Source organism: Salvia splendens, chromosome 14 (assembly GCF_004379255.2).
Source record: "Salvia splendens isolate huo1 chromosome 14, SspV2, whole genome shotgun sequence".
Taxonomy (NCBI): domain Eukaryota; kingdom Viridiplantae; phylum Streptophyta; class Magnoliopsida; order Lamiales; family Lamiaceae; genus Salvia; species Salvia splendens.
The window spans coordinates 20,550,748-20,566,373 of record NC_056045.1 but is presented as its reverse complement, the minus strand read 5'-3'; the positions used below and the strand labels follow the sequence as shown (position 1 = coordinate 20,566,373).

Genomic DNA, 15,626 nt, shown 5'->3' with positions numbered 1-15,626 from the left:
TAGCATTCAACTTGGGAACCTTTCTCTCTGCTTCAGTCAACCGATATACCAACACACATTTCTCACTTATTTTAAGATGAAGATCGTTTGTGAGTTTCTCCACCTGTTTTTTCCAGCTCTTCAGCTCTTGCATGTGCCTTTCCCACTTCTTCTACAGCATCCAGTTTGCCCTTTTTATGTAACGAGGCAATTTCACTTTTCAATGATGCAACAGTTATCTGATTTTTCCTTGATTATCTTTTCCTTAGCTGCAACCGCATGTTCCTTTTCTTTTTGTGCTCGAATTTTCTCCTCAATCTGGGATTCGAGACTGTGGATCGTGGACTTAAGTTGCTCAAGGACGGGAGAATCTAGACCATCCTATCCGACGTGTTTGACTTCCTCGACGACATCTGAGACTGAGGCATTAGCTTCAGCTCCGACGTGCGCGCGAATTATAGAGAGATATAAAGTCAGCAGGAACACTCTAAACGCCGTCATGATGCCGCTGGCGATTATCCGGCGCTCCGGCGATCGAATTTTGAGCTGCTTATGAGGTTTGAGTTTTTTTTTTTTTGCTTGCTATAGAGACAGATCGATCCATGTGATCGAACCTGCTCTGATACCATGTTGAAAAGTTAAATGCGGAAAATAAAAGATTATTGCAGAAAGTAAATGACGGGGAGAACTTTAAAGACTACATTGTGAATGACTTGAATTCTATTCTCTCCATGGTTACACAACCTTTTATAGGCTCTAATTCTAGCTAAACATGGAAAATATATTCTAATTATACTAATATCCTTTTTATTTGATTTTCCATAATCTTCATTGATTTCCTTCTTTATTCTTGCCATATCTTCATCACATGCCTTCTTGTTCTCCAATTAATTAATTTCCTTATTTCAACAGTTGTTGTTGAATAGCATTCATTTTTTGAAATTTTTTTGTCGAAGATGATTATGTTGTTGGAGCATTTGTACAAATTTTTAAAAAATAGTGACATGGCGGGAGATGTGAATTGGCCGGCCAAATGAATACCATGATTATCAGATCCCATGCATGTCGTCACAATCAAATCATTTCATATTCAATCCTTGCTCCACTCGCTTTAAATTAATTAATATCAATGTAACTTGGACTACTCAAACTGAAATCAATTCATATGCATCTTTTTAACCTTTTATAACCGGTCAAAGTTTATAATCGACCGATTAGTGGGCTAACAAAACCGAACTAATCAAACCTTCAATCGGTTCAGTTTCAATTCTATTGCTAGTGTGATTTTTTTTATTGATCGATATCATTGAACCGACTGATAAATCATCCTTAATTTAAGGTTAAAATGAGACTGGCAATTGAAAAACACGATATGAACTTAGGGGCCAAAATAGCATTGATTCAATTTTTTACTAGTGAAAAACTAATAGTAGTAAAACATTACTATCGATTTTACATATGAATAAGTGGTCACGTAGACTCACGTACAAATAGACGCTATATTACACATAGTAGACACCAAATACACCAAAGGGTAGACTAGCAATGATACAAAATTGATATAACTTTCTTACATAAGATGATTGAAAAAAACTGAAGCAAAAACAGACAAATTTCAACCCTAACAACACCACAAGGAACTGGTGATCATGAGAGGCCAGCCAAGCTCCGAGTAGCTGAATCTTCGACAAATTTTCCATCTAACTAGAGCGGACTGGCTGCAAACCAGATAGAGTCATGGCCCCCTGTTTTTTAGCAGCATCTCAGAGTTGCTATATTTAGATGGCGCAAGACAATCAAGATTTCTTAGGAAGGGGTGTTCGAGGGAGAATGGAGTTGGCTAGCTCCTCATTTAGCTTGACAGGAAGTGGCGGCATCTGCTTCATTGATTCTGGCATGTCACCCAAGCTGCATAAAACACCTTTCAGATTCATTAGAATGTCTGAATTTCACAGGAGGAGGACTACGAGTAACCAGAGACATAACTCTTAATAGAATGCAGCAACTTCTATAATTCAACCGCAGCACATGGGATATTGTGTATGGATGCTTTCTTAATCTATGGAATGCAGAAACTTGATAGTGAGGTTTCACCGAAAATGTACCGCATGAGATTTTAAGATAGACATAAGTTTAGAACTCTACAAATTGTTATGGGCAAAAAAGACAGCATGGCATAACAGAAAAGTGGGTCCATACAGAAAACTCAAAATAAGGAAAGCACAAATATTTTTATTATAAAAATATGCTAAATTAATTTCTATGAAGTCAAATCTACCTTAAAGTTGTAAAATAGCACTGATCATTTATAGTATATGAAGGCAGGATTACATGTAAAGATCAACAGATTTCGATATAACGACATTACACGCCATTAACATTTCCAAACAAAGGAATAGAATGAATGAGAAAATGGGGCAAGTAAGATGCCACATTACGCTTCCCTTATCCCCTATTTTCTTTTTCTTCAAAATGAGTCACCAATTTGGAAGCTGTTGATATTAGTAGTCTTGCCATTGCAAGTAGAAAAGGTTCATACAAACATCTGATGAAAAGAAACTCAAATCCAAACCTCTAAGATGTTCTTGTTGTACTTGAAGGACAAGGGAGTAACAATTAAGAAGTTCCCAGATCTGGACTGAATATATTTTTCATGTGTGTTTCATTTTGGGGTTGATAACCAAAGAATTCACCAGCTTTTACCCAAATTTGATTTTAGACAATATTTTCAAAGGTTATTGGTCCCTAAAATCATAAACTTTAGCCGAAACTTGGTATTTTCCAAGAACTTATGCAGTGCAGTGAATTTCACACAATTTGAATATCAGCGAAGTTTGGGAGAGATTTTAAAATTCAAGTAACGCACAAAACGTCATCTACACCCTTAAAAGCTACGCCGTTTCTTATGTTGACTGTAATGTTCAACTACATAATCAAACATGTCACGTCAAAGTTAATTTAGGGAAAAATTGAACTAGTGGGAAATTCACTACAAGATGTAAGTTCATGATAGTATTACAGATAAGTTTTAAGTTCGTGGGAAATACCAAATTTCAGCCAAAATTTGTAATTTAAGGGACCATTATCCCTATTTTAAAATATGTTTTTAATAGTGAACACTTTTATTTGGAGCAAAATAAACAAGCCCAAAAATTTCTGATAGCTAGAGAAAATGTCACTGCATGATCTTTTCAATATCCAACAGTTTTATTCCTCCAGATTTCCAGCGAGCCTGTAAATGGAATCATGTGCAGCATACTTATAGTCGCTGGAAAGCTGTGGGCATGTTTATTTTGCTAAAATAAAGTGAGATTATTATTAAAATGTTTTAGAAGTCTGTCAAAAACCAAAATCAGGTCAAAGTTTATGTTTGGCAATTACCCTTCAGTTTATATTCATCTAGAGTGACTTGGGGCCAACATTACACATGTTCATATAATTATTTATTAAAGGTAAAACTGTTGGCAGCGAACATTTCATAAATAAAAGAAAACATAAAAGGAATAAATGAATTAGGTGAAGCTGGGCTGTAGACTTTGCCAACAACACCACATGCACAGTATAAAAAGCACAAAGCCTATTGATGCAGCAAACATCAGTTCTACAATACATGGAAATTAAATCATGCTTTGGAAGGAATGTAAAGCTATTTAAAAACATAAAAAGTAGTAGACTGCTTTGGACGTACTCATTTAAGATTGAAACGATATTAGCTCGAGCTTGACAAAAGAGATTGATGTTCTCATTAATCTGCAAAAAAGATATGCAAACATGATATAATCAATATTAGTGTTCTAGGGAGTAGCTTTGTACCATGTCAAAACTAATGATAAAGTAGTCAAAATTTTAATCAATATACTTCAAATTAGAAAGGCTACGAATATAAATATGAACAAAGAAATGAAGAATAATGCATTAGTTAATTCAGCTACAGATTCAAAGCAATACAACTGACTTGACACAAAGATGGTCAGGCAAAACCAAGAGAATTCAATTTTCTAAATGCAAAAAGGATTGTAATTATAGGACCTGGCATGCAAAATTGGTTATTATTCTTATCCACTTATTTCCAGTACATGGTATCTTTCTTCTTTCCAGATTTATAAATACATGTCCTTGGACGTTGAAGGGGAAATTATGAGTAAAGTATTGAACGGCATTTCTGAGGCTTTCCGTGAAGGAAAGAGGGCCTTCTTTTGAAAGAGTTATCTTTATTTTCAATACCACTTCACATTTTGTTTACTAAGTGTTTGACAAACTTGAAACTTCTATTGGCTTCCTCTCTCTAACAGCTGAAACTAGATGTCATTGGCTGAGCATCCATTTATGCAAAAATATCAAGCAAAATAAACATGATCATGGATTTTCAATTATAAACTAGTCTACAATATTTCAACTAATATTGGATATCCACTAACTATTGGAGGAAAATGAATGCTTTTTATATGAATCATGATTATATGACAAAAGCTAGTTCAGTACTCAAGGTACTGAAGCTGCAAGTACCTTGCAAGCAGAAAAGTTGGTAGAAATTTGATCCAGGGCCTGCGCATTACTCTCAAGAAGTTGTCCAGCAGCACCACCAATAGCTGGAATTCACAAGTTCAAAGTGTCAAATTTGCATATATGTTAATGTTCAGAAAGAAAATCAATGCCATTAAGATCTAATAGGGATTAATCTTCATAAACAAATACAGAAAATATCACTCAATATATATGCATTATGTTATTTTCACAAAACACACATTTGCTATACATGCCTGGAGCATCTAGTTGTGCAGTAGGTAAATCAAAACCCAAGTAAGAAACAATTTTCAAATGATCCTATATTTAAACCTTTACTTTCTTTCTAGGGTATTAAATGAAACGTAGGGACATATGCTGCATGCACTACTGACCATTAAATGGGATTCCATCATCACTGTCAACTGACATCACTGACTGAGCATAGGCAGGACCATTGGTGCGGTTTGCTACTTGAGATGATTTCGGCAATGTATCTGAAACTTTATCCTGAAAATCCAAATTATAGCAATAATGGAGGAAAATATTAGTTAGACCAATTCGACAGATTTACAGATAAGTTAAGATTAATATCTATTAAAAGCTGATTATGTCAACATCTCAATCCAGGTAAGAAAGTCCCCTCAGTTTGGAATATCATAACATGAATTGTCCTTAGTACCTTTTTGTCTTTATTTTTCCTTGATGAACCATTATCATCTTTTCTTCTCTTGCCATTCTCCTTTTTCTGCAGATCAGAAAACCAAAATTAGCATTAACATAAAGCAGATCAATAAAAGTTATCTCTTCTTTGTTCAACAATACTGCTTGCTGTTCACCATCACCATAGATTACGCAAAATTCGGAAAAAAGGAGATTCTATAATCATGTTAATTTAAATTTCATTTCTTCCAATAGACTAAAAAATTCTCATCAATTAATGGAAATTTTATGTAGAACAGTCCCAATCATATATACCTATAACTATATGACTGGTTATTGTTTTCATGGACATTAAACTCAACCGTGTAACCTCTAGCTGGCATTGCCCCAAACGTTTACGGGAAATATATCACCACCCCCTAAAATCTCTGCAACTTAATTCTTTTAGAAAAGTAAGGTCTTCATAAACGACTGTATAATATTGAAGTATAATGTATTGATATAATTATCAATGTTACAAGAAGGCAGAGATCATATATTTATAAAAGACACTTTTTCCTTTAAGAAGTAGGGAAGCAAAGAAATTGCGATAACTTAGAATATCAAAAACTATAGCTTCTGTATCTCAGAAAATATATTTGTTTCTGTGGCAGGAAAACATTGTGGTCATCACGTAACAAAGTGGCACATGTTATCTATATAATAGAAAATGTGGCTTACTACGATCAATGTTTCATGTCCTTAATTCTTCCCATGTCCCCATCCATGAATTTACATTTACATTGGAATTTAGAAGCAGATGGAACTTCACAATCCAACATTTTTTATCCCATAAAATTGTTTCTGACAGTCATATAGCAAAACATGATAAATAAAACACAAAAAGTGAAAATTGAAGGAAATGATATCTCACACTCATCCATCTGCAACGTAATGCAACATCCCGAACTGTCTTATCTTGTAGTGCTTTAGCAATTATTGCATACCGGACAACAGTTGTTTCTGAGGCATATCTGCAAAATTTAAGGTAAAACCATAAAAACATATGGCTTCATAGTTTCAACTTCAGTACAATCTGAAGCCTGAAAGCATGTCTTGTTAATCCCAAAGAGATAAAAAATTGTTTAGTTTCTAAATATCTATGGGCTGGATACATCGGCGCATTAACAGTTACTATTGGGGAAAACAACGCTAGCAAATGTGTAATTAAGGGAATCAAAAAACCAATCACCAAATATGCAGTTCTCCATAAATGGCACAATACGCCCATAACATCAAAATCATCATTTAATCAGACGAAAAAGGGTAGGAAAAATTCAAGGACGAGAAATTAGTACTATACTGAACCAAACCATACGAACAATCCACATTCTCACATCCGAAACTAATCCGAGCTAACAAAAATTCAAATAAACCCTACCATAATCCGAACAAGAATCTAAAACACACACAGCACATTCAAGATTTCGAACACAAATAAACCACAGCATCTCAACTCAATTAAACTAACTTTGCCAGCAAATCTTCGAGCTTAGACTGTTCCTCTGTGGTCCAATCAAGGGATAAACCAGGATTGTGGCGGAGCCCTCTCTGGTTGGGCTCTACCGCCGAATTCTCCTTCACCGACGCCCCGCCGCCGTTGGCCTTGTCTGACGTAGCGCCCTTACTATTGCCGGAATTAGCGCCGTTACTGACGTTGCTATTTGCAGGAGCTGAAGGATTAGCACTCGCAGCCATAAAATTACAAAACTCAAAATCAACTGTATAAAATCCAACTTGACAGCAATTTGGATAAAATCCAGAATTGGAATCACGGAAAAGGAGGGATAAATTAATGACAGATAAGCATGGACAACAGGAGCCGAGAATCCGTTCAGATCGGCGGTTAGCTTTTGGAATATAAAATTGGCTGATTTTCTATATTATTTTAGCTTGTAAATTAATTAAATGAAATAAAAAACAATACTATCATTTGTTATCTTTTGGCATTACCTCCTCTCCCCCTAATCAAATGAGCTGTGATTTTATGCACGATATGCAAATTGAACGGTCATCCTTTATTTGAGGTTAAAATGTGCTTGCTATGAAAATGAGACTAACACATGAGATGAACTGATTTGATGCTAAAATAGCATGGGTTTTTTCTTTTTTTTATTCTAGATTAGAACTTAGATTCTTTTAGTGTACTAGAGTTTTTTTTTATTCCGTGTTTGGGAGAGACGCATGACCTTCATGCGTCTCTTTTTAATGAAACGCATGACGGAGATGCGTCTTTTATAGAGACGCATGAGGGACATGCGTCTCTAATTTTTTTCAATTTTTTTTGAGTGACGCATGACCGTCATGCGTCTTAGGGAGAGACGCATGAGGGTCATGCGTCTCTAAATAAATATAGAGAGAGATTGTATAAATACAAGTCAGGTCACGTCAAGGGGGCAGGTTTTGAGAAATTGGGGAAAAGTGGAAGAGAGAGAGATTGTATAAATACATACATATTACTCCATCATATATATTAAACTCAAATGATTTTTTTACTCCATAATTTATGTTCGGTGAACATATATTTTGCTCTAAATAAAAATAAATATTAAATAAGTTATTAATTTATGTAGAATTAGTTAATCATTTTACAAAACCTAAAAATCATATACATTTTCTTAATCCATGTGGGCAAACAACTAAGAAACATAATATGTTAGCTTTCCCTAATTAATCATATAACTATGTTAAAAATTCATATGAGATAAGATGTATCATACTCATAAATTTAAATATGTGCCTCTTGATAAGCAAAATACGAGTATAAAAGAAGACATTATATTTATGTTATTAATCAAGTACTTTTAGGCATAAGTTTCTATGATTAAACACTTTATTTAGGCTATTTAACAAGCTAAATACAGTGCAATTTTTAATTTAAAATTGAACGTATAAAGCAAAATAATATTTAGGCAGAAGGCATATAAATTTAGAGTGACTAGACGTGTAGCTTGAGTGTCACAGTATCTCTCTCTTCAAAATTGAACGTACAATCTCTCTCTCTTCTCACTTTTTCCCAATTTCTGCAAAAACCTGCCCCTTGACATGACTAGACGTGTAGCTTGAGTGTCACAATTTCCATACAATCTCTCTCTATATGTATTTATAGACGCATGACCCTCATGCGTCTCTCCCTAAGACGCATGACGGTCATGCGTCACTCAAAAAAATCGAAAAAAATTAAAGACGCATGTCCCTCATGCGTCTCTATAAAAGACGCATCTCTGTCATGCGTTTCATTAAAAAGAGACGCATGAGGGTCATGCGTTTCTCCCAAACACGGAATAAAAAAAAACTCTAGTACACTAAAAGAATCTAAGTTCTAATCTAGAACAAAAAAAGAAAAAGCTCAAAATAGCATTGATTCAATTTTGTCGCCATTTCAATTGCCCTGATATGCCATAACATCTCTCTTTTTGGATAATCCGATGTTCTGTTGCCATTTCAACCAAGTTCGCTGCCGGTTTCTATTTTGTCGAGTCCCACTCGGACTCGGTTGCCCCTCAATCTCACCGCTACCCCTAAGACTAAATTTATCTTATCTCTCCTCTCTCTTGGCTTTGCTGTGATGATTTGGGTGTTGGCCGTTGAACTTAGAAGGAAACTTCTTTGCAGCCATGGCAATGATTTCGCTCTCCAAGTTCAGTTTGTTGTAATTCAAGCCATTTTTGTTGAATTTCTCTGTTCCATTTCAGAGCATTTTCGTTGGATTTTTATGGTCCATCTTCGATTTGGTTCAATTATTGGGGTCGATTATGGTCCACGAGTCAAGAATGTGACCGTTTTTGGTTGAATTTTTGGGTTCTCGCAATTATTGGAAATTTCAATTATTTAGCAACACAACTAGTTTATGCATTAGTTTATCAATTCATTATTATTTATTGCTTCTTAATTAATGAAATCAATGTGATTGTCCTAATTTAATACAGGATATAGGTTTAATTCATAAGTACTAATCTTATGTTCATTCTCATTACCCAAACATATTATTAAAATTATCCTAAATATTATCTAAGAAACCAAACAAATATGTATAATCCATTACTAATTTAAGCAAAGACAAAACTCATCTCATACTCTATCTCACTATTATTTTATAATCGAACAATAAGAATAAGTAGTAAAACATTACTATTGATGTTACATATGAATATGCAGTCACGTAGAAATAGACGATATATTACGCATAGTAGATACACGTGCACCAAATACACCAAGGGTAGACTAGCAATGATATAAAATTGATATAACTTTCTTGCCCACAATTATTTACAGCACTAAGAATTAGAGAGTTCTATACAACTCCCAACATTTCTTACATAAGATGATGGATAAAGCAACTGATGCAAAAACACAGAAATTTCTACCAAAAAACACCACCACAAGGAACTGGTGATCATGAGAGGCCAGCCAAGCTCCGAGTAGCTGAATCTTTGACAAATTTTTCCAGTTAACTACAGCGGACTGTCTGCAAATCTGATCGAGTCATGGACCCCTGTTTTTTAGCAGCATCTCAGAGTCGCTATATGTAGATGGCGCAAGACAATCAAGATTTCTTAGGAAGGGGTGTTCGAGGGAGAATGGAGTTGGCTAGCTCCTCATTTAGCTTGACAGGAAGTGGCGGCATCTGCTTCATTGATTCTGGCATGTCACCCAAGCTGCATAAAACACCTTTCAGATTCATTAGAATGTCTGAATTTCACAGGAGGAGGACTATGAGTAACCAGAGACATAACTCTTAATAGAATGCAGCAACTTCTATAATTCAACCGCAGCACATGGGATATTGTGTATGGATGCTTTCTTAATCTATGGAATGCAGAAACTTGATAGTGAGGTTTCACCGAAAATGTACCGCATGAGATTTTAAGATAGACGTAAGTTTAGAACTCTACAAATTGTTATGGGAAAAAAAGACAGCATGGCATAACGGAAAAGTGGGTCCATACAGAAAACTCAAAATAAGGAAAGCACAAATATTTTTTTCTTCCAAAAATATGCTAAATTAATTTCTATGAAGTCAAATCTACCTTAAAGTTGTAAAATAGGACTGATCATTTATAGTATATGAAGACAGGATTACACGTAAAGATCAACAAATTTTGATAGAACAACACAAAACACCATTAACATTTCCAAACAAAGGAATAGATGAATGAGAAAATGGGGCAAGAAAGATGCTTTGGAAGGAATGTAAAGCTATACATGGAAATTAAATCATGCTTTGGAAGGAATGTAAAGCTATATTCAAACATAAAATGAGTAGTAGACTGCTTTGGACATACTCATTTAAGATTGAAATGATATTAGCTCGAGCTTGGATAAAGAGATTGATGTTCTCATGAATCTGCAAAAAAGATATGCAAACATGACATAATTAATATTAGTGTTCTAAAGAGTAGCTTGTGCCATGTCATAACTAATGATAAAGTAGTTGAAATTTTAACCTATATAGTACTTCAAATTAGAAAGGCTACGAATATAAATATGAACAAAGAATGAAGAATAATGCAATAGTTAATTCAGCTACAGATTCAAAGCAATACAACTGACTTGACACAAAGATGGTCTTGCAAAACCAAGAGAACTCACTTTTCTAAATGCAAAAAGTTTGTTATTATAGTATTTGTAATGCAATGCAAAACCGGTTATTATTCTTATCCACTTATTTTCCTGTACATGGTGTCTTTCTTCTTTCTAGATTTATAAATACATGTCCTTGGATGTTGAAGGGGAAACTACAAGTATAGTATTGAACAGATTTGTAGAGGCTTTCCGTGATGCAGGACCTTCTTTCGAATGAGTTATCTTTATTTCAATACTATTTCACATTTTGTTTACTAAGTGTTTGACAAACTCATTTGCTTCTTTTCTCCAACAGCTGAAACTAGATGTCATTGGCTGAGCATCCATTTATGGAAAAATATCAAGCAAAGTAAAGATGATCACGGATTTTCAATTATAACCTAGTCTACAATATTTCAACTAATATTTGTTATCCACTAACTATTAAAGGAACATGAATGCTTATCATATGAATCATGATTATATGACAAAAGCTAGTTCAACTCCAGGTACTGAAGCTGCAAGTACCTTGCAAGCAGAAAAATTGGTAGAAATTTGATCCAGGGCCAGAGCGTTACTCTCAAGAAGTTGTCCAGCAGCACCACCGATAACTGATTCACAAGTTCAAAGTGTCAAATTTGCATATATGTAAAATGTTCAGAAAGAAAATCAATGTCATCAAGAACTAATAGGCATCAATCTTCATAAACAAATACAGATAATATCACTGAATTTATATGCATTATGATATTTTCACAAGAGACAAGTTTGCTCCATGCCCGGAGCATCTAGTTGTGCAGCAGGTAAATCAAAAGCATGAACTACTGACCACTAAATGGGATTCCGTCATCACTGTCCACTGACATCACTGACTGAGCATAGGCAGGGCCATTGGTGAGGTTTGCTACTTGAGATGATTTCGGCAGTGTATCTGAAACTTTATCCTGAAAATCCAAATGTAGCAATAATGGAGGAAAATATTAGTTAGATCAATTCAACAGATTTACAGATAAGTTATAGATTAATATCTATTAAAAGCTGGTTACGTCAACATCACAATCCAGGTAAGAAATTCCCCTCAGTTTGGAAGATCATAACATGAATTGTCCTTAGTACCTTTTTGTCTTTATTTTTCCTTGATGAACCATTATCATCTTTCCTTCTCTTGCCATTCTCCTTTTTCTGCAGATCAGAAACCAAAATTAGCATTAACATAAAGCAGATCTTTAAAAGTTGCCTCTTCTTTGTTCAACATTACTTCTTGCTGTTAATCATCATCATAGATTCGCAAAAATTGAAAAAAAGGAGATTCAATAATCATGTTAATTTAAAGTTTATTTCTTCCAATAGACTTAAACATATTTCATCAATTAATGGGAACTTAATGTAGAAAAGTCACAATCACATATAGCTATAACTTTACGATTGGTTATTTTTTTCATGGACACTAACTCAACCGTGAAACCTCTAGTTGTCATTACCCCAAACATTTATGGGAAATACATCACCACCCCCTAAAACCTCTGCAACTTAATGCTTCTAGAAACCAAGGTCATCATAAACGACTGTATAGTATTGAAGTATATAATGTATTGATAATATTATCAATGTTACAAGAAGGCAGAGGTCATCAAAAAGTGAAAATTGAAGGAATTGATAATTATGATATCTTACACTCATCCATCTGCAACGTAATGCAACATCCCGAACTGTCTTATCCCGTAGTGCCTGAGCAATTAGTGCATACCGCGCAACAGTTGTTTCTGAGGCATATCTGCAAAAGGTAAAGATAAACATAAAAACAATGCAGGTCAAGATATGGCTTAAATATTCCTTATTGGGATGCCCCAACAATGTAAGTGATAGATTTTCTCTCTTCACTTATCTACTTTATTCTACTCTCCACTTAACTCAACCCAGTATAGAAAATTAATCTGCACGAGAAACAACTAAATATCTATGGGATGGATACATTGACGCATTAACAGTTACTATTGGGGAAAACAACACTAGCAAATGTGTAATTAAGGGAATCAAAAAAACAAATCACCAAATATGCAGTTCTCCATAAATGGCACAATACGCCCATAACCTCAAAACCATCATTTAAACAGACGAAACACAGTAGAAAAAATTCAAGGACAAGTAATTACTATACTGAACCAAACCATACCAACAATCCACATTCTCACATCCGAAACCATTCCGAGCCAACAAAAATTCAAATAAACCCTACAAGAATCCGAACAAGAATCCAATACCCAGTAATCACGCATCCAAATCACACAGCACATTTCGAACACAAATAAACTAAAGCATCTCAACTCAATTCACAATAAATAAAAGGGCAAAAAAAAACTAACTTTGCCAGCAAATCTTCGAGCTTCGACTGTTCCTCCGTGGTCCAATCAAGGGATAAACCAGGATTGTGACGGAGCCCTCTCTGGTTGGGCTCTACCGCCGAATTCTCCTTCGCCGACGCCCCACCGCCGTTGGCCTTGTCTGACGTATCGCCCTTACTATTGCCGGAATTAGCGCCGTTACTGACGTTGCTATGAGCAGGAGCTGAAGGATTAGCACTCGCAGCCATAAAATTACAAAACTTGTATAAAATCCAACGCAATAGCAGCTCTCAACTGAAGTTCACAGCAATTTGGATAAAATCCTGAATTGGTTCACGGAAAAGGAGGAATAAATTAATAACAAAGTGTATAAAGTAGGGAAATTGCAATCAGATAAGCATGGACGGCGAGAATCCGTTCAGATCGGCGGTTAAGCATTAGCTTTTGGAATATAAAATTGGCTGATTTTTCAATGTTAATATTTGCGGCAAAAAAAAGGGGGATCTTGGTGAGATTAGACGCTTCCTTAAAAACCTTTTTCAATTTTTATACTATTTCAGAATCCAATCAACTTGAATAAATATATATATCGAGCATGCTTAGATTAGCGAAAAGATCACGCGGATGAAATTTCATAACATCTTTATTTTTTACATGTCTTGATTAGGAAAATATGAATGTATTTATTTATTAATTGAAAATAATAATTGGAAAGTCTATTTTTTGTTCCAATCCATACATACGACACAATGTTAAGATTTTGCAAACATTATATAATTGCTTATGGTAAAATTGCAAATATTATATAAGTATGAAGTAGTACTAGTATTTAATTAATTGCTTCGGGTCCTTAACATTATGAATAACTTCATGAATCTAGCATGCGAATAATTATATAATTTCATTTGTTAAATTATGATTTATACTAAACTGTAATTGCTTCGAGTTATTAACATTATGAATAATTATAATTTCATTTGTTAAACTATAATTTATAGTACTAAGTTATAATTAGAGTAAAAATCTTTATTAATTATAAAAATTAAAACAAAATATATTAAATATTTTATAAATCATAGAAAGTTTTAAGATTGATATACAAAATCTTAATTTGACGAAAGTTTAGCATTCGCAGCCAATATCCCTTATTAATATACTATATTTATAACACGGAAGACACTATACATAAACATATACTTGAATTTTACACAATGAAAAGGAAAATACACTTGCTTTGGTCCCATCAAATATTACGTATCATTTAATGAAAAGGAAAATACACTTGCTTTGGTCCGGTCAATTATGGATTATTAGTTGTATGGTTAATATTATATTATTATATTTATAAAATATATCACTTATTCCTGCATTAACCTATTCTATAATGAAAAGAAAAATACACTTGTTTCGGACTTTTGGTCCCATCAATTATGGAAGTAGTAGATCAGTCCCAATTTCAATTAATACATTATTAAGGTTGGTGAGCTCGAGATCGACGGATTGGAATTGGGTCAAGTTATATGGAAGATAACTGAACCGGTCGGATCAGTTAGCAAATTGTCGATGTCACTTAATCAAATCAATCCTCAAACCGACTCAGGTAAGAAAATATTTATAACTCCCAATTTTGCACAACTTTAACAGTAAAGCGGCAAGTTCGAGGTCGATCCCACAGAGAAGTTGGTGTGTCGAGTGTGTGAGTAGTGAACGGGGGATTGGCTGCTGCCACGCTTTAACTTGGGAGTTTTTAACTACTGTTTTAATCTAGGCAGAATTAAACTAGCTAGCTTGATCAATGGAACTTTAACTACTGGGTCAAGTGAATTGCAGGTAACAGCGGAAAAGTAAATGCGAGGATGTAAACAAAAAACAATTTTGATTAAACTAAAAACTGAGTACAACATGAAATTTAAACTAAGCTAACACTTCAGAAACTAAGAAAGCGGTAAAAACTGAGAAGAATCTCAGCGGGAAACTTAAGATAACGCTAACAGAAATGAGTATTCTGCAGCGCTCCATTCGGTCGCCCTTTTAACTAAGCTATCTAAGCGAAGCTAGAGAACTGAACTAAACTAAGCTAGAGAGGTTAACTACGCTAGCTAACTAAGCTAAGCTAAACTAGACGGAAAGTAAAGTGTCGGATTCCCCTCTTGTGGTGGCACATCATATATTTATAAGCTCGATTCGACTCCCAACTACATAACGATCTTGACAGTGAATATTCGCTCATTCTGAGAGTGAGCGACTCATTGATTGCTACATGTTGTTCTTCTAGAATGACGACGCTTTTTGGTAACAGATTCGTATAACAGCTTCGTCCTTGCGTTCTCATATTCCGGCACGTGTCCTCTTCTAGAACATCGTCCTTGATAATAGAATGGTGCGCCATATCCAACTCATTTCCTCACGTGTTCTTCTTCTAGAAGCCAGCGGTCCCCATCTAACTGCTTGATCGCTCCCCCTTGATCAACTCCCCCGATTCTTGGCCCTTTTTTGCCTTTTGTACTTGCTTGATCAGTTCGGCCTTGCTCATAA

General features: G+C 34.7%; 2 protein-coding genes across 2 annotated transcripts; both read right to left on the bottom strand.

Annotated features, from left to right (window-relative positions):
* Positions 1-1,357: 1,357 nt before the first annotated feature.
* On the bottom strand, positions 1,358-7,138 carry LOC121764803. The gene is made up of 7 exons (XM_042160829.1): positions 6,656-7,138; positions 6,059-6,158; positions 5,165-5,230; positions 4,878-4,992; positions 4,486-4,568; positions 3,668-3,729; positions 1,358-1,887 (listed from the first exon to the last, which is right to left on the bottom strand). The coding sequence occupies exons 1-7, from the start codon at positions 6,880-6,882 to the stop codon at positions 1,776-1,778; spliced, it is 765 nt and encodes a 254-aa protein (XP_042016763.1). The 5' UTR covers positions 6,883-7,138; the 3' UTR covers positions 1,358-1,775.
* Positions 7,139-9,404: 2,266 nt separating this feature from the next.
* Positions 9,405-13,683, bottom strand: LOC121765808. Its single transcript, XM_042162052.1, has 7 exons — positions 13,113-13,683; positions 12,424-12,523; positions 11,866-11,931; positions 11,579-11,693; positions 11,278-11,360; positions 10,470-10,531; positions 9,405-9,842 (listed from the first exon to the last, which is right to left on the bottom strand). Exons 1-7 carry the CDS (start codon positions 13,337-13,339, stop codon positions 9,731-9,733), a joined length of 765 nt encoding a protein of 254 aa, XP_042017986.1. The 5' UTR covers positions 13,340-13,683; the 3' UTR covers positions 9,405-9,730.
* Positions 13,684-15,626: the final 1,943 nt, after the last annotated feature.

Coding starts and splice junctions, on each gene's coding strand:
- LOC121764803 (XM_042160829.1), bottom strand. CDS start 6,882: ATGGCTGCGAGTGCTAATCCTTCAGCTCCTGCAAATAGCAACGTCAGT. Junction 6,159..6,655: donor CTCGAAGATTTGCTGGCAAA/GTTAGTTTAATT, acceptor TAAATTTTGCAG/ATATGCCTCAGAAACAACTG. Junction 4,993..5,164: donor GGAAAAATAAAGACAAAAAG/GTACTAAGGACA, acceptor TTGGATTTTCAG/GATAAAGTTTCAGATACATT.
- LOC121765808 (XM_042162052.1), bottom strand. CDS start 13,339: ATGGCTGCGAGTGCTAATCCTTCAGCTCCTGCTCATAGCAACGTCAGT. Junction 11,694..11,865: donor GGAAAAATAAAGACAAAAAG/GTACTAAGGACA, acceptor TTGGATTTTCAG/GATAAAGTTTCAGATACACT. Junction 10,532..11,277: donor CCAATTTTTCTGCTTGCAAG/GTACTTGCAGCT, acceptor TCTTTTTTGCAG/ATTCATGAGAACATCAATCT.